Source organism: Brachyhypopomus gauderio, chromosome 16, assembly GCF_052324685.1.
Source record: "Brachyhypopomus gauderio isolate BG-103 chromosome 16, BGAUD_0.2, whole genome shotgun sequence".
Lineage (NCBI taxonomy): Eukaryota > Metazoa > Chordata > Actinopteri > Gymnotiformes > Hypopomidae > Brachyhypopomus > Brachyhypopomus gauderio.
Window position 1 is genome coordinate 8477307 of NC_135226.1, and position 16730 is coordinate 8494036.

General features: G+C 40.3%; 3 protein-coding genes across 7 annotated transcripts; 2 read left to right on the top strand and 1 right to left on the bottom strand.

The window, feature by feature from the left end:
- Positions 1-320: 320 nt before the first annotated feature.
- On the top strand, positions 321-1594 carry hspb6 (heat shock protein, alpha-crystallin-related, b6). The gene is made up of 3 exons (XM_076976043.1): positions 321-594; positions 689-811; positions 930-1594. The coding sequence occupies exons 1-3, from the start codon at positions 436-438 to the stop codon at positions 1095-1097; spliced, it is 450 nt and encodes a 149-aa protein (XP_076832158.1). The 5' UTR covers positions 321-435; the 3' UTR covers positions 1098-1594.
- Positions 1595-1596: 2 nt separating this feature from the next.
- On the bottom strand, positions 1597-10311 carry proser3 (proline and serine rich 3). Of its 2 annotated transcripts, none has more exons than XM_076976042.1 (13): positions 9863-10311; positions 9659-9767; positions 9070-9362; positions 8739-8893; positions 8113-8225; positions 7206-7291; positions 6807-6946; positions 4944-5149; positions 4361-4854; positions 3447-3657; positions 2820-2970; positions 2446-2527; positions 1597-1759 (listed from the first exon to the last, which is right to left on the bottom strand). In XM_076976042.1, the coding sequence occupies exons 1-13, from the start codon at positions 9871-9873 to the stop codon at positions 1720-1722; spliced, it is 2091 nt and encodes a 696-aa protein (XP_076832157.1). In that variant the 5' UTR covers positions 9874-10311; the 3' UTR covers positions 1597-1719. The 2 variants fall into 2 exon arrangements, with proteins under 2 accessions (XP_076832157.1, XP_076832156.1); XM_076976041.1 differs by having other exon boundaries at positions 6798-6946.
- Positions 10312-10364: 53 nt separating this feature from the next.
- lin37 (lin-37 DREAM MuvB core complex component) lies at positions 10365-16687 on the top strand. 4 transcript variants are annotated; one of them, XM_076977089.1, is made up of 10 exons: positions 10365-10499; positions 11145-11255; positions 11350-11425; positions 12906-12956; positions 13230-13259; positions 13349-13434; positions 14919-15079; positions 15975-16106; positions 16324-16397; positions 16548-16687. In XM_076977089.1, the coding sequence occupies exons 2-10, from the start codon at positions 11222-11224 to the stop codon at positions 16624-16626; spliced, it is 723 nt and encodes a 240-aa protein (XP_076833204.1). In that variant the 5' UTR covers positions 10365-10499; positions 11145-11221; the 3' UTR covers positions 16627-16687. The 4 variants fall into 4 exon arrangements, with proteins under 4 accessions (XP_076833204.1, XP_076833205.1, XP_076833206.1 ...); XM_076977090.1 differs by lacking the exon at positions 10365-10499 and adding an exon at positions 10506-10653; XM_076977091.1 differs by lacking the exon at positions 10365-10499 and adding an exon at positions 10656-10782.
- The last annotated feature ends 43 nt before the right edge of the window (positions 16688-16730 follow it).

Sequence of the window (16730 nt, forward strand, 5' to 3'; positions counted from 1 at the left end):
CTTATTGTATTCCACGTGAGAACACGTAATAGCGTGACATTACACAGGTCAACTTCACACAGCCACAACAAACACATTTGATTGAACTAAGTGGATAACAGCCACACATAACTCACATTTCATTTGCGTGTACGTATTTTGCTAATACTGGTGAGTTCATTTGCATCTACCGATTAAGAATTAGTCTACATTTAACCTGCCGAGCATCCTGACCACCTGCGATAAACATTCCTCATCTCTGACCAGTTGTTATTTATCGCAGTTGGCTCCACCGCCGAAGGGTGGGGGTTAAACGCTATTTAAACCGAGGAGGCAGGGGGCAATTATTTTTCACCTCTGTGTGAGGAGTTCTGTGTAGGTTTTGCTAGGCTTGAACATATTCACCGAAACCGAAGCGTATTTCTTTCTTAATTTGTGCAGTTTTATTGCAGTGGAATGGATTTCGACTTGCCCCCTAGCCTGCCCGCATGCAGTATCCCGTGGGACAGGGTTTTACCCCCCTTACTGCCTCGACTGAGCGGGACAGTACCACCTTACTCATGGACTCAGTCCGAACGTCTTATTCCAGCTTCTGAACATGCAGGCGCCGCACAGGTGAGTAGGTTTTCCAACGGAGGGAGTCAATAACAACGCCTCCCAGTATTAATAGATTTATACGGTTTTAAGATCATTTTAAATTCGTGTATAGGTTGTTTGCGACGACAAAGGATTTACTTTGCACCTTGATGTAAAACACTTCAACCCCGAGGAACTCGTGGTGAAAGTCAAAGGGGAGTACGTCGTGGTAGAAGGAAAACACGAACAGAGAAAGGTCAGTACTTTCATTGCTGCCTGATTTCTATGTACTTTAAGCACGTCATTTAGAATTCTTTCTACACCCTATATAAAATACTATATTAAAATTAGGCAGTGGTATAATTTGTTTGAAGGATGGATCAGGGCTGGTGACCCGACAGTTTAACCGAAGGTACCGTATCCCAGAAGGAGTGGACACCATGGCTATAGAGTCTGCAGTGTCTCCAGAAGGAATGCTGGTGATTTCTGCACCCATGCTGCAGCACAAGAGATCCTCACCGCTCCTGCACTCTGCACCATGATGTATAGACAAACATGGGCATCTTCAGTGACACAAGCCAGCACTTTCCACTACTGTTAGAGTCCTTTCCCAAGATGTGTTTCAGTCCCTCAGAAAGGTGAACATGATTTAAAAAATAGACCAATGTTTTTTTTTCCCTGCACTGAAGCTGGAGGGTCCAGTTCAGATATGCCTATCCCTAACATTATTGGTAGAAAGTCCAACACGCTGTGAATCCTTTTAACCTGGCATCGCCCCAGTTTGATTCCAGGTCCAAGCCCATCTCAGGATTACCAGCATGATCTAAAACCTTCGGTAACTGATATTTGTTGGTGGTGTTTGCACATATCAAAGCTGGATTTCTCGGTTAACCTATTTAACCCATTTGTATCTAATGAGTTATTCATGACTGTACATATTCCTAAATAATTTGTTTTCTAAGTGTTCAGTTGGTTATATATATATGTGTGTGTATAATGCATTTTGAGATTCTTTAAATAAAGTCTTTACATAAATATTTTTCCCAAAATTTATTTACAGTGCAATTAACTTTACATACATTTTGCAGACAGAAAATACATACAACAGTATTGGCAAGTACACACATGATTGAAAGGGCATCCTTCCTTACTACACAGTGCATGTCAGTCTTCATGGAGTTCATCCAACATCACGTCAACCTCACTGCGGGGGAGACAAAGACAAAACGTTTTTAAAGAAATCTCAAATCACATGAAATTAGTTCTTAAAGCCACTACATGAAATCCTATTAATGAATCTAGCAAGACAATGTGGAGATCTAGCACTAGAATAACTACAGTGGCTAGATGTTTTCATCACACAAGATATGTGACACCTACAAGTGTTTCAAGAGTTATAATCCACACACACACACACACACACACACACACACACACACACACACACACACACACACACACACACACACACACACACACACACACACACACACACACTATATGTAATACAAATGTATTTGATTTTACAATAAGTGTGTTCCAACATACTTGTATATTCAATTCTGCACTACTAAAATATCAGTGATCTGCAGAATATTGTGTAACTGCTTCAAGAGTTAGAATTTATTTGCATATGTGCAATTTCTAATAACTGATGATGATGAATGCTGTTGTAATATTATTACAGCCAAACACATGCATACACACCATGATTTAGTAGTACAAGTAGGCCTAATAATAGTATTAAAAAGCTTGTGTAAAGCACATTACCAACAATAAATGTAATGAACGAACAAAAATTCATAAATGTTGTGCAAACAGTTGTAAATCTGTGGTGTGTCACAGACTTACACCTTTCTGGTGTGTTCCCAATATTGCTGATTTTCTTACCAAATTTGCTCCTTCACCCACTTTCGTTGCTGTCGAAGTACTAAGAGTAAGGAATCATCTTCAAATTCCAACCCATCTGAGTCTGTATTGTAAACATTACAAAATGGGAAAGCAAATTCATAGCATACAATCAATGATGCTTTATATAGTACAGCTTTATTCAGAATTAACCCTTTATTTATCTGTTTACATTTACTTTTTTGTCATACCGTACATAGCGTAAAATCACAGTAAGTCATACAACAGGATATTCTAGGCAACACTAACTGGTGTAGCCTTAAATATAATCAACACTTTGCTGACTGATGACCTTAGATACAGGTCAAATTATGTCAACAAAAACAGCCAAGCCAAGTCATTCATAAATGTCATACCTTCTGCTTCTTGCATGAGCTCACCAATAACATCGCACGGCTGTGGTATGTTTGGAGGTGCCAGGGGGCTATATCTGGGGGCGTCTGAGGAACAGGAGGTTCTGACCTGGCCTGGGGAGTCATGGCCAGGAAACAGCACCTCAGAAACAACCTGTAACAGCAATAGGAGACCTGGAAGGTTAGGACAAAATATACTGAAAATAGATTAACTACTGAAAACCTGCAACCAAGTTTTTGTCCTTTTAAAATTATGATCCTTATTTTTTTTAAAGAATGAATCATGCAATATTTTGTAGACAAGAACATGCGCAAGATTCAGTTTGGCATGAATTCCACGCCTTGTAGTCTGGAACAAACACACTTGGATGTATAATTATGTCCAGCTGTTCTCATTCATTTTCGGTTAATTTATTTCGTCAAACAAAGATTATGACTCTGCACCCAAATCAATGGCCATTAAGTTTAAGTGTCACCATCATAAAACTTAATTGAATTAGAAACAGGCTACAATATAAGCCTTTAACATACGAGAGTTTTCCAAGGACATCCAAACACAAATCACCTCAGTGTAATTGGTTGCAACAACATAATAAATAAACAAATAAATAAATACACAGCCACACTGACCTGTCCTAGTGTGTTATGTATTGGTGAAGGGGGCGGAGCAAGATCTCCTGAACAAACATCTCCTGTTGAACTTTGACCTCTACTGTGGCACCCATTCTCACGGCTGGGTTCTTTGGTCTTACGCCTGACCCCTTCTTGACCCCTGCCGTGGTTGCGTTTGGCCTTGGCATTGTAATGGCTCTTCTGAACACCACCTGGATCCCCAACATGCCTGTATCCACAAAATGTCTGTATAAGCTTATGCAGTATAACCAGATATTACTTTTAAAAACGGTAAATTTGCTACACGCTACAGACTATATTTAGTACATTCCCACTCTGTAGCTATTTTTTGTGCAATACTGGACTGTTGTCATTTGTCTTTACTGATTTTTTTAAATCTATGCAGTAAAGTCGAGCACTGTATTTCCTGGAATAAGTTACTTAGTAACTTAGTACTTAGTCTTTGATTTGTTCATTATTTCTATCTACTTATTGAATGTTGAGTGACTTCAGACCAGCAGAAAAGCTCTTTACCATGCTGTACATATATGTACATGTATGTATGTATGTATATATGTATAATGACATATGTAATTGCACTGAATCTGAAAAGATAAAGTCACTGGAACAGAACTGCATCTGCAGCAAAGGGCTTTGCGTACCTTTTTCCTGTTTGAGGATGTTAAACTAGTATCAGAATGATTCAAGTATCCCAGTGTGTCCTTGAGCAAGAAGCTTAAGCTAAAGCTGTTAGACCCGTGATACAATATAGCACCCCAGTCTAATCAACATTTGTGAAGTGTATTTCTGAGTATTCTTTGGGTTGTACAAACATCTATGACAGCAGTTTAGAGATTGTGTTACTTAAAGAGAACACAAATCTGCAAAGCACAAAGGGTTAAACACACACACACAGGACTGAAATTACATACGTGTCAGATTTTTTCTTTTGAATGGTTGGTGCAGTCTTTCTCCTGCCCCTTTCCACCTGTGCGACATCCTTGCCCTCCAACTCTCCTGTCTGGTGGAGGCCGTGCCCCGCCCCCTCCATCCCCTCCGCCCCCTCAGAGCGCTGGAGCAGTGGTGAGCAGGGAGCCTGCTGCTTGCTGCAAGGCTCTGCTGAACTCTCCAAGGACCTGCTCCGTCCTCTCGGGTGGGGTTGTGGCACCGAGCAATCTGTCTGGGCCTCCCTAGTGACCCTCTCCTTGGTGGGCTGCGGGATGGCAAACGAGTGGCTATACGTGACAGGATCACTGCAGGTCTGGGCGCAGGCCGTAGGGCGGGGCTTAGGGACGGTAGACGTGGCGAAAACAGTCTCCTGGGCAGCTGGAGTGCTCAAGGAGCAAGACACTTCCTCTGGCGCATGTCTGAAAGAGAGGCTTGTTCCTCGGGTCAGATCAGCAGGGATGGGACTCGGCTGCATCTCCTGCGGAGACAAAAAGAGTGTACAGAGATAATATTAGAAATGGCAGAAGAGTGTTTTAAAGTGCTCTCATAATTTAATTGGTCTCTTACTTGCTGTGACGGCCTGCTCGGTAAGGGGTGGTGGTGAACTGAATTATGGGCCGGGGTGCGGCACCACTCTCTGGCCTGCTCCATCTTTCTCCTCAGGCGCCACTGAAACAGGATGTCATCTTCAGGGCGAAGGCGTGATCCCTCTGTGCCCGGGGCTGGCGGGGCAGGAGGGGCGCTCCCTCCAGACCATCTGGGCATCGCCAGCACTAGAGGAGGCACATGCAAAAATTATGCAGTTCTCTGCAAAGAACCATAGGCCACCAATCTCAACTGTTGCCTCTTTGCCACTGCAGGGCTACAGTTCCTTTTTTCTCTTTTACTAAAAAAATAGAGTTGCAACATGCCCTGTGAGGCAATTCCTTAAAACTATTTATGGTTGAGTTTGTATATATGGTTGTTATGTATGAGTGTTGTGGATGTGTGTTTTGGAGTTTGTCTTCCCTTTTGTATCATTTTAATAGGTAGACCACCTTGTTATTGGTGTTTAATCCCATGGCCAATCGGAGATCGCAGTTTGGATGAAGAGGGCGGGCCTTTGACCGCATAAGCTGTGCGATGGAGTTTGTGAAATGGAGGGCTTTTGGTATCCGTTTGAAGGGGTGTGCATGTGGTGCTCATTTCCAAGAGTGTTTCCGTAATTACGTCTGTGTAGACTTTGGCACTTATGTGATGATTTTTCACACGTTTTACTGTCAATCTGTTGTGCCTAAAGATGTGAGTAAACCGCCACCTCGGAGAAAGAGCCGAGATGAGAGTGTTCGCACTTACATCAACACCCACGCAGTTATTGTGTCTTATGAATCCTACATACCGAGACGGTCAACTTTTATATATTTATTTTTTTGGTTAGACAGAGTAGGAGTTACATCTTTTTATTTTCTGGTAGTCAGGAAGTAACTGCTCTGTTAGCCTGTTTTGATTGTATCTTTTCTTGGGTGCTATCTGTAGCTCTCCCTTGGTTGGTTGGTTTATATTCCTTTATTTTTTTCTGTGTGAGTCTGTCCAGTGTTGCTCTTCTGCAATAACATCCTGCAGTAAAGATTTGTCGACGTATCCGTCTGGATTTCACGCTTGTTACATCTTATCCACTCCACCCATGCTACTGCTCCACACCCATGCCTACACCCGTGTCATCATGGGGTCCTAACAATGGCGGAGTATGTATGTGTATATATATATATATATATATATATATATATATATATATATATATATATATATATATATATGGTTTAGTATGTATTTTTTTTAGTATGTATTATTATTATTATATATGTTTTTTAGTATGTATTATTTTTTAGTATGTATTTTAGTGTTGCATAAGATTTGTATCCTGCCACTTAAGCAAGTGACGTGCCAACTGACATCAGACGTGCCAAAAGATGCAGACTGCTGTGTTGGTTTTTCCACTCCTTTATGGTTTCGGTGGGCTACTGTTTGCTGCCTACACCCTTTCTGACAAAAACCATGATGTTGAGTCATTTTCAAACCTATTATTGAATCTCTTTCCTGTATTTGTGGTTACTACTGATATATATTTTTTGTATTTAAATTTAATTGAGCATGAAAAGGTTTTATTGCTTGCACACATGGTTCAGCTCATCAATACATAATTAAACAGGGACAGGTTAGTTGGTGGTGGAATTTAGCTGGCACATGGAATAGGTGACGAAAGAATATAAAGACCAAAATAACGAGTGCCCTCAGTATATAATGAAACTTTGATACTGCTTTGGATACACAGAGTCTTTATGCCAAGTTCAATGGCAGTAGTTTAGAATTCTAACATCAATCAGAATAAATAGAGAAAAGAGGAGGTCTGAATAAGTGCTGACATTTTCATGCATAGCATACACAACTCACAACCGGCCGAGTCCATAAGGCTGGGTATTATGGGCTGTCGGGTGGGCTCATCAACAGCTACAGGGGAGGAGACATCAGAGGAGCCCAGACCCTCAGAGCTGATGGGTACTGCACTGGAGCCACAGCTTAGAGAGTTCTCGCTGTAACAGACAAGACATGCAGATGCTACTACAGTGAGTTAAACAACTGTGATCAGGCATTAAGTAGCTGGCAAAGGACATATATAAAACACAAATACTTCAGTCATCAATTACTTGTTGTCTCCACACCAACCCAATCTTTAAAAAAAACTTTAAAACCATGCCCCCAAACCACTGATGATGTATTGCCCTCTGGGCGCAGCTGTGCATGCAGAAGACTGCAGTGTTTAGATCCGTCAGGGCAGCGCGATTACGTCACCTCTTCTGCACAAGCCTGCGGGCTCTCTCTTGCAGCTGCAGTGCTTCTGACTCCGCTGGCTCACACTGGGAAGACTCCGATAAGGCCTGGAAAACACAGCACTTCAGTAAGCCACTTATTCTGACATGCTGGAAACCTCCACTAAAGCTTAAGATCCTGCACATTGCTATCCCACAATCCCGTCAAGCATCTTTTAACAAGCACGGACATCTTAAAAGGTAAAAATTCAACTGTTTAGGATATGGTACACAAAACTCAAAAAACACCTAATGTCATTAACTGGTACGACTTGGGTAATACATTGTGCTTGAAGTTTGACATTCACAACATTTTTTTTCCACTCTTAAACTTCAGGTTCAATCTCGGTAGCATCACACACAACTGCTGAAACAGCAGTCCAAAAGTCCACACCAAGTATTTCCCAACAGGTCAGAGAAGTTCATGAATTTAGAAACAAACATCGACGTAGTGACACATCACAAGCTGCTGCTGCAGTAAAGTGAGGCAAGGGCCTCCTCGTCTTCCTTTAAAGTCAAGGTATTCAATGGCTGTAAATGCCAGCAGTGGAACACCAAGCAGCATACAACAAACACAGTCCAACACTGTTCCTGCCAATCTGTTTAACCCAGGTTCCAAACAAGGCCATTTATGGGAGATGTCTTTCTGTTTGTCACCACTAGGAGGCAGCATTCAGCCTTCACAATATGTAAACGGTGTCTAATTCAATATTACAGACAAAAGGCAACCCTTTGATAACTTCTTATGAAAGAAACGGACATGTTTACAACTTCTTACACTAAGACGTACAGTGGGAAGATATGCAAGAAAACTGTTAGCTATAGCATTAGCACAAAAACTTCTACACACTTCCACAGGGTGAAGGGGTATAAAAAAGCAAAGCTCTCACAAGCACACTCAGATCAAGCAGGCCTCTGGTGGGGGAGAGCACAGAGCAGGATTGAGACCGTCCATCTGGGCTGTGAATGCCACCTGTGCCACTGATTCTACTGTTCAGTGCTCCTGTGAAGACAGTGAAGAAAGGCAGAAAGCCAACTCAGAATCGGAAGCTTTATTCTCATTAGCCTTCTACCTTCCTGTGCAATGAGATGGAATGACATTGGCTGAATAGCTTGGAGGAAACACAGGACTTCTGTATCTATGTAATTCCATTTGAGACAATAATGGAGCATTACTTTTCCTTCCACTGATGCAAACTGCCAATGTAATTACATTCCTGTGGACTGAAGATGCTTTTATCTGTGTTAAATTGGAGTTCTCGTGTTCTCTCCCTCTCCTTTTATTTTCAGTGTACTAATGTAGACATTTAATTATCTCATATAGATGCTAGTATGCTGCATGGGAAGAAGATAATTCAAATGGTATTAGGGAGCTGCAAACCCCAAAAGGAAAGAATCTTCATGATAAACATTTATAAAGAGCAAATGAAAAGTGCCTTTAACTGTGATCCATTTACTTGCTTTAACTGTTGTCTGTGCTCATGATATTAAGCTGTGCCATTCACAGGTAACACACCCCTAAGATGTTCCACCGATGGCTGGGTAGGAGTGGAGCTAGATGGAGGGGATGAGGGCATCCACCAAAGTGTGTGTCCATCTTCTCCATCGGCCGCTGACCTCTGCCTTTCCTCCCGGCTTTGTGGCCTCCCGTTACGGAACCGCTCGATGTATCTGGCAGAAATTTTAAAACAAAGGGCTGCTCTTTCAAAACAACAAACCTTTAATCCCTCCCAGCATGGTGAGGCAGCAAAAATTACACTGGTAAACCAATGTACTGAAAACAGCTTAACCACTGGCCCAATCAGAGTGGACGTGTGTAAACTTCTCTACACAAATAAGTCACATACTTTGCCAGAACTGAAGGCTCCCGAGTTCCACTGATCGGAATGGTTACAGGGTTTTGTGACCGTGAAGCCAGAGACTCTGGGCAGACTTTGGCACCCTCACTAGCAGAAGAACCCAGGTCGACAGAAGGCCAGGACTCAGAACAGCTTTTGTCCTCTTTTACAGATGGGGGAGGACAGAAGACAACACGGTGTGACTCTCCAAGGAAGTGCTGGTCCTCCAGGCTCAGAGAGGCAGTTGGAGGAGGAGCTTCAGAAGGACTGGTTAGGCTGGAGAACCTGACAGGGCTAAGTGCCTGTAAAGAGCATTCACAACACACAGCATTACATAATTTAGTGTGCATTTTGACCTCTGCCATCCCCCTTACTGGAAATATTTATAAAGTCACAACATCTTTTCCACTTTTAACTGTGCTTTCATGACAAGAGGGCTATGCTGGTTGAAGCAAACCGACAGCATAATGCACCCTTGGTCAGTTTAGGCAAACTGTGAAAACTGCAAAAATACAACACAAAAGAAAGTGTGTAACAATAATTTAAAGTTTATTAAACACAAGTATCTGCACTGACAGGCACGAGTTATTTCTCTCACCAGCTTTTTCTGTGGCTTGGGAATCTTCTTTGCTCTAGATGGATTGTAATGGGTTCTGGCCAAGTGAGATTCTGGAGGAAAAGGATTCTGTCTCGTGAAAACAGCGTCACTAAAAGAAAAGATTTGGATATTAATTAGAAGCTACATAGTATGTTTGATATTGTCTGTGTCATCATATCAAATATATTTCAGCTTTTATGTTACCTGGAGTTCATGATAACACATCCGACTGTCAAGTATGAACTTCCCACCCTAACTATCTTAGATGTCTATCTTATATCCATTGGGCAGATTTGTATACAGATATAGATTAAAGAATTGGCTAAAACCCTTAATGTTTTAGACTGTGAGAAGAGAACCACCAGTGGTTGCATTTGAAACCTAGCTTGCTAGTTAAAAAACCTTCTTGTAGTTACTTAACTAAGCTTAATTAAGGTTGCAAAATCTGAAAACTAAACACAAATAGCTAGTTAGCTAAGCTAACTAACGGCACAACTAGTTAACCTGGTTAGGTAGCAATTCTAATGACCTTCAATTAAACCGTTAACATATTTTGAACATGTAGCTACAAAGTTCAAAGTCTTAGAGCAGAACATTGAAAATGCGAATAAGTTAAAATGGATCCCCAACAACCAACTGTCCCAGCGGCTCGAATCTTGTTGACAACGTTTAAGTGGGCCGTTAACAACCAATGGGATCTTTGTAGCCCATGACAGACACGTCTTGTGCCCTATGATGTTGACCAACGTCATTGCGCGCAGGCCAATGGCGACGCAGGAATCCAGTTGCGCGCGGAAGAGGAAAGTCGGCTGAAGGCTGAGGAGAATTTGCTGGCTAAACGGTAACGGGTTCACGTACACACTCGACACCGTGTTGAACGAACTAACCGTTTATTATTCACCAATATTGACTGCCTATAGATATATGCAGCATTACTTGCTCATAGTGCCTGGGTATGACATGAAAAACGTTGTCCTGACCAAGTATCTCAATAGGTATGGTCAGCTGTTCGCTAGTTAGCTAGTAGCTACCCAACCAAGCTGGTTTATATGGACTAACTAGCTAATGTTAGCTGGGCCACAAACGGCGCGCTTCGCTAGTTACGTTAGTCCTCTGAGTCAAATGTACGTAATTTGAGTATCTGTCTTCATATTCTCTTCATGGTTTGTACCTTGCTGGTTAATTACCTTGGTCATACGCACATAATGAGCTTAACTAGTTAGTTGGCCTAGTTAAAGTCGTGTGAGTTTAGAATTATGCAGTTGGCCACAAGTATCTGGACATCTATTTCATGCAGCACATTCAGTTTTCAGCGTTTTCGTAACCAGTGATCGTGCAGTCTGGCTAGATGGTGTAATTTAAACGTATGTGCTGGACGATATATCGTCCGTTAAAACCCTCTATCGTAAAGTCCTGACAGCATTGCTTACATTTTCCGGCTTTAGTGATGTTGATGCAGCGCATGTGTATGTTTGTATTTGACCAGTTTGACATCTGGAGGTTCTGAGTAATGGATTTCTTGGATTTGTTATTTGCCCCGTGAAGCTACATCTGCAATCAAAAATGATTCACATGAAAATTAAGACGGAGAAACCTGGTGAGGAATTATTGTTTTAAGTAGATTTGTCTTGTCTCTTTGTTTTCACTGTCACTTCAAAGTGGACTTCTTTTTCCTTTTTCCCCCCTCAAAGATTCTGAGGGTGCTGGTGCACGAAATCGTCTTGATGCTGTGTTGCAAGGTCTGGTGGAGAAAAGTGACAGCGAGAGGTCGGTTGACTTCAGTTCAGTTATTGTCTGCTTAAAATGTTTTTCCCCCTATTTGCAGGATTATTTGGATTTAACATTGTGACAGAAATAAAGCCAGACCACCCATAATAGTGTTAAATACTGCTGCCAGTGAAGGAACATGAAAGAACATGTAATATTTTTTATAGTTTACACAACTGACCTCTTTATACCATATGAATGTTTATTTTAAAATAATACAACTGCATTGAACCAGCTTTGGGGGGCAACTTGCAGAAGATTGAGAACCCCTGCCTTATCATTCAACATTTTGTTTACTCTAACCTACATTACTCTCAGAACTATTCACACAAAACTCTGCTGCTGTTTATTTGCCCTGGTTAAAACTAGCGTGATTCTTAACATGTTGTAATGTTTACATATGGTTTGGTGCATTTAATACTTTATTTTTCATAAAATTATTTCCTAACAGCAGCTAAGATGGCAAAAATATGTTCAATTATTCGGATGCTTTTGTTTGTTGCCATTAGAATTGGCCTCGCCAGCCAATTCATAATGGCCACCCCGGACATCACGCAGTGTTTATTTTTGGCCAAAATTACCTTTCTTGCTGAATTAGTTGAGTTTGTCTGTAATGATGAACATGATTTGCTCAAGATTCATTTCCTATAGCAGCATACTGAGGTGTTTCTATAATTTGCCCCTCTTTGTTAATATTTTAGTAGTCACTTGTACACACAACAAATCACCTGTACCCAACAAAGGTACTTTAGACCAGCGGTCACCAACCACCAGACCGCACAGAAAAAAAAAAATTCTGAGTGATGTCTTATTTAAAAAAATATTTAAAAAAATTGGAGATTCTCTCCCAATTACATCCGTCGGTGCATCTGGTGTTTTATTTTTATGCAGTTTATATTTGTTTTTATGCCAGTTGTATCAATTTATTTCATCGTATTTGCCCCCCACACTTTAAAGGCCGGTCCGTGAAAATATTGTCTGACATGTAACCGGCCCGTGGTGCAAAAAAAGTTGGGGACCGCTGCTTTAGACCAAACAATGTTAATGTATTTTAAATAGGTTTCATTACTGTTGCAGATTACCCAGAATTGTAAATGCACTGCATACAGCAGCCTATTGCCTATTTCTCTTTGATTAGCCAACTATTAACTTAATGCAAATTCAGTAGCATGATTGTCTCAATTTATAATAGTGTCTGCTTGATTTAATGCATAGTGTTTTCCTTACTTTATATTTTTATTAGACGGCAGCTAGGTGCTTCATTTTTTGTTTGTTTTGGTGAATATATTGGTCTGGATATTGGAAACAGCAAATGAACATTTGCCCCAATTCTTGACATTTAACCATAATGACATTGCTTATAACTGAATAAGCTGTTTCTCCGGAAATGTAGTTAGCTCATATAGCAACTTCGACCTCAGAGTGTTGTAACATTTTTATCTTTTTAAACATCCATGCTCTCTCTTCCTTTTTTATTAAGAGATCAGAATGAGGATGATTCTGGAAAAATGGTATCAGACTCCTTGAGCAAGTATGTACTTCTGTTGGTTCTTCTACATAAGCAAGATCAGAAATTTAACTAAAGCATTCGTTCATGCATAATGGATAAAGTGTATTTGTGTGAGCTATAGACCTTTTTAGGTTAACATTTTGTTTCTTTGTAACGTCAAAATGATCCTTTTGCTTCACTTGTTTTATGAAGGCATTCTTAAATATTTATATAAAGCATCTACCCTTTCTCTTTTGGAGAGCTGTTTTAAAAAAATATATTGGTTGGAATATCAATGGTGTTTTCTTCCTGTAGAGATTTATCTCCTTCCTCTGTTGGAAAAAGGTATGCATATTTTCACTGATTTCATAACTTGCTGATATATATCACATAAAATATCTGTATATAGTGTTAGTTACTTTTCTCCATCACAGGCCGTCATCGCGTTTTCCACAGCACCGACGAAAGAAACGCAAGGAGATGGACGATAGCTTATCTGAAACTAACCAGCACAAGCAAAGTAGGAATGTTTTCTATGAACCTGCTAATAAAAACCCACACAATTCAATCTGGTACCTTTAAAAAATGTTTATTAATACATTAGCAATGAAACTAAATATTTTTCACATATTTATTACAAAATTTTAATATCATTTTTTGATATCATGAAATAAATTTTTACATGGAAAATTTAAATTTTTACTAGTAAAAACTTACTTTACTACTAAGAATTAAGTTTGTTCTAGTAGAAATTACATTTTCACATGCATAAATTGAGTTCCTGATATCAAGAAAAAAGGAATAAAAGCTAAAACGGCTTACCATTTATTTCCTGTGATATACAATGCTACATCCTTTAGCTCTGCTAAGAGTAGTTTTTTCATGTGTGTAAAAGACAGACAGCATCTTATGTCAACACAATGTAAATCTTTGAAGTTTGATAGGAAAGCCAAAGCAAAATGGGTTAAAACTCTTGAAATATTAGCTGGTCAGACCTGTCCGAGAAGTAAGTGAGCATGGTTTTGATATTCTGAATATGAATGGCTAACATCCCTTCTGTCCCAGACTACTAAAATACTATACCACTCTAGCAGATCTACACATTATGGCACAGGATGGAAAAATAGGGATTATTCAGTCCCTCATGTATAAACCCACTAATACTAATTTTGAGAATTTATGCTTTGCACCTGCATAATTGGAGCCTATAGGTCCAGCTTTAACCTACCGTATTTTCTGGACTATAAGCTACTTTTTCCCCCAAGCTTTGAACCATGCGGCTTATAATGAGGTGCGGCTTTTCTGTAGATTTTTCTTCACCCGTCAGGGGGTGGAGCAGAAAGTTAATCAGGTGGTAGGTCAAAGTTGTAAATCAAGGAAGAAAGTGCTCATTTTCATTTAGCACATGCAAGCTGCAGGCACAACGGAGAATTTTTTTCAAACCAACATATGTTGTGCCAAATTCCGACTCCCTTCGTTTGCACCCGCATAAAGACGCTACAGATGATATTGGGGAGTTACAGTGATTATAACTTAGTTCATTGAGCACTCTAGTTTTGTCCTAACTAGATATTTAGACATAATACTGCTGTAATACTGCAAAGTCATGTGGTCAGAGGTGAACTTCGGTATAGCCAGTGTGTATTTTATCTAAAATAATGGTAACACCCTTGAGCCAGTGTGGATTTGGACATAGATAATGCCGTGCCATTTGCTGTGATGGATAATTAAAGTCTAGCTCTTATTTATGCATAGAAACGTAAATCGACAATATAATCTGTAACATCTTTATGCGGATAAATGAGGGGAGTCAGAATTCGACACAACACCGGCTGAAAGCCAAATCTGTCACATGTGAAATGCTACAGGCATTGTTCGGAAACTGATCAGTTCAGTTAAATGTATTCAGTTCAGTATATATATGTGAGAAAATATGGTAATTGGCAAGAAATGGCAGGTTTAGTTTTTTTCTGTGGTTTTCCTCTCCCTTATCTCTTCTGTCAGATGCATACATCATCAAGCTGTTTGACCGCAGTGTGGACTTGGCCCAGTTCAGCACGAGCACCTCACTCTATCCCATCTGCAGAGCTTGGATGCGGAACAACCCTTCTGTTAGAGAGAGAGCTACTGCCGCTAGCCCACCTCACAGGCTGGGTGAGGAAGAGGTCAGAGCAATATTGAAGCAAAAACATGTTTCTGTAATGAGTTGCAAATGTATCAAAAATAAACTTTTTGCATTTACACACGTATTCAGACCCTTCACGGTTAAAGCACATTTGGCATCTAAGACGGTTTGACACACCTTTCTCTTGGAGGTTTCGAAGTGTTCAAGCGGAGTCAGGTTGGATATGGAGCTACTGGGCACAGCTATTTTCAGGTTTCTCTGTAGATGCTCCACTGTTGTGTTGTTGAAAGGAAAACCTTTGCCCCAGCCTGAGATCTTGGAAACTGGCAAGGATTTTGGCCAGGATTGCTCTGTAGTTTTATCGATCCAATTCCCCTTTATCCCGACGAGTCTCCCACCATGTTTGAGTGTCGGGATGATATCGATGAGGTCATGTTCAGTGCCTAATTTGCTCCATACATGGGACTGAGAATTGTGTCCAGATATTCAATATTTGATTTAGCATCTTGCTTTTTATGCATTAAAGAGTTCTTCATGTGCATTTTGGGCCTTTTACTGAGGAATGGCTTCCATCTGACCACAGTTACCACAGTTCCATTTCCGCTAATGGAACTTTTCCACTAATGGATGTCCTTCTGTAATATTCTCTCATTTCCACAGACACACTCAGACTCATTAATTGGGAACATTGTGGAAAAGCATTTCAAAGACAATTAACTCATGTTTGCCATTGACATTTCCTTTGCATTTTTGACCTTCCAATACAAAATGTTTGTTAATTGGTGTTTTAATAGTTTTAATTCAAAGGCACACTTGCCTCGTGAACTTTTGTCCCATCAAACACTAAATTAAACGATGAGCGTTATTGAAAATGTTCAAAATTTCTTTGTTTCAGAGGGAAAATATGAAGAAAGTATTTTTCTTGCTGCTTTCAGGTTGCAGACATGCTAAATGGTAAAGGCCAAAATATATACCGCCTTCCACCACCTGTTTCTTGTCCACTTAATGAGTCAGGTGACCCTGTCAACTTGAGGATTCCACCCACCGAGAAACCTACAGCAGGCCAGGTGAGCCATAAGTGCTGTGTAGCACAAACCGATCTCCTTAATCAAACTTACATTTTAATCAGGCATCCGTAATGGTAACTTTGTAGACAGTTGACAGTAGTTCTTTTTCTCTTCTTTTATTTAAACCAATGCTTGTTTTGCTTATCTGGGCAAAAAAAGTACATGATTGGTGTATTTGAAGTGTTTCATCAGTCAGAATATTTCTGTTTTTCTGTAGTCTGCAGATGGGTCATCAGGAGCTGGTTCTCTTATGTTTAACCACATGAAGCGCTGGAAGAAGATTAGACAAAAGTAAGATTTTTCTTTTGTTTCTCTGAATTGTTAGACTGTTCTTTTGTAGGATTAGGAACCTGCTGTTGAAATGGATATTCAGATATGCATTGGCTATATATTTGCTGACTGCAAAACATTTATCTTTTTGATAATTGGATGTTTGCATAGGTGGAAAGAGGCTTCTAATAAGAACCAGCTGCGATACAGCGAGAGCATTAGAGTCCTGAAGGAGATGTATGAACGCTAGCGGACACTCATCCTCTGGATCAGGAGTCTGGAATAGACTGAGAACTTCCACTTTGAACTCTTGAGAAATGAGATTAAAAGGATACTCGTTTTTTATAAAGGAAG

Coding starts and splice junctions, on each gene's coding strand:
- proser3 (XM_076976041.1), bottom strand. Junction 6,947..7,205: donor CGCAGGCTTGTGCAGAAGAG/GTGACGTAATCG, acceptor TGTCTGTTACAG/CGAGAACTCTCTAAGCTGTG. Junction 4,855..4,943: donor CGAGCAGGCCGTCACAGCAA/GTAAGAGACCAA, acceptor TTGTCTCCGCAG/GAGATGCAGCCGAGTCCCAT.
- hspb6 (XM_076976043.1), top strand. CDS start 436: ATGGATTTCGACTTGCCCCCTAGCCTGCCCGCATGCAGTATCCCGTGG. Junction 595..688: donor AACATGCAGGCGCCGCACAG/GTGAGTAGGTTT, acceptor ATTCGTGTATAG/GTTGTTTGCGACGACAAAGG. Junction 812..929: donor GAAAACACGAACAGAGAAAG/GTCAGTACTTTC, acceptor ATTTGTTTGAAG/GATGGATCAGGGCTGGTGAC.
- lin37 (XM_076977089.1), top strand. CDS start 11,222: ATGATTCACATGAAAATTAAGACGGAGAAACCTG. Junction 11,256..11,349: donor AATTAAGACGGAGAAACCTG/GTGAGGAATTAT, acceptor CCCCCCTCAAAG/ATTCTGAGGGTGCTGGTGCA. Junction 16,398..16,547: donor TGGAAGAAGATTAGACAAAA/GTAAGATTTTTC, acceptor ATGTTTGCATAG/GTGGAAAGAGGCTTCTAATA.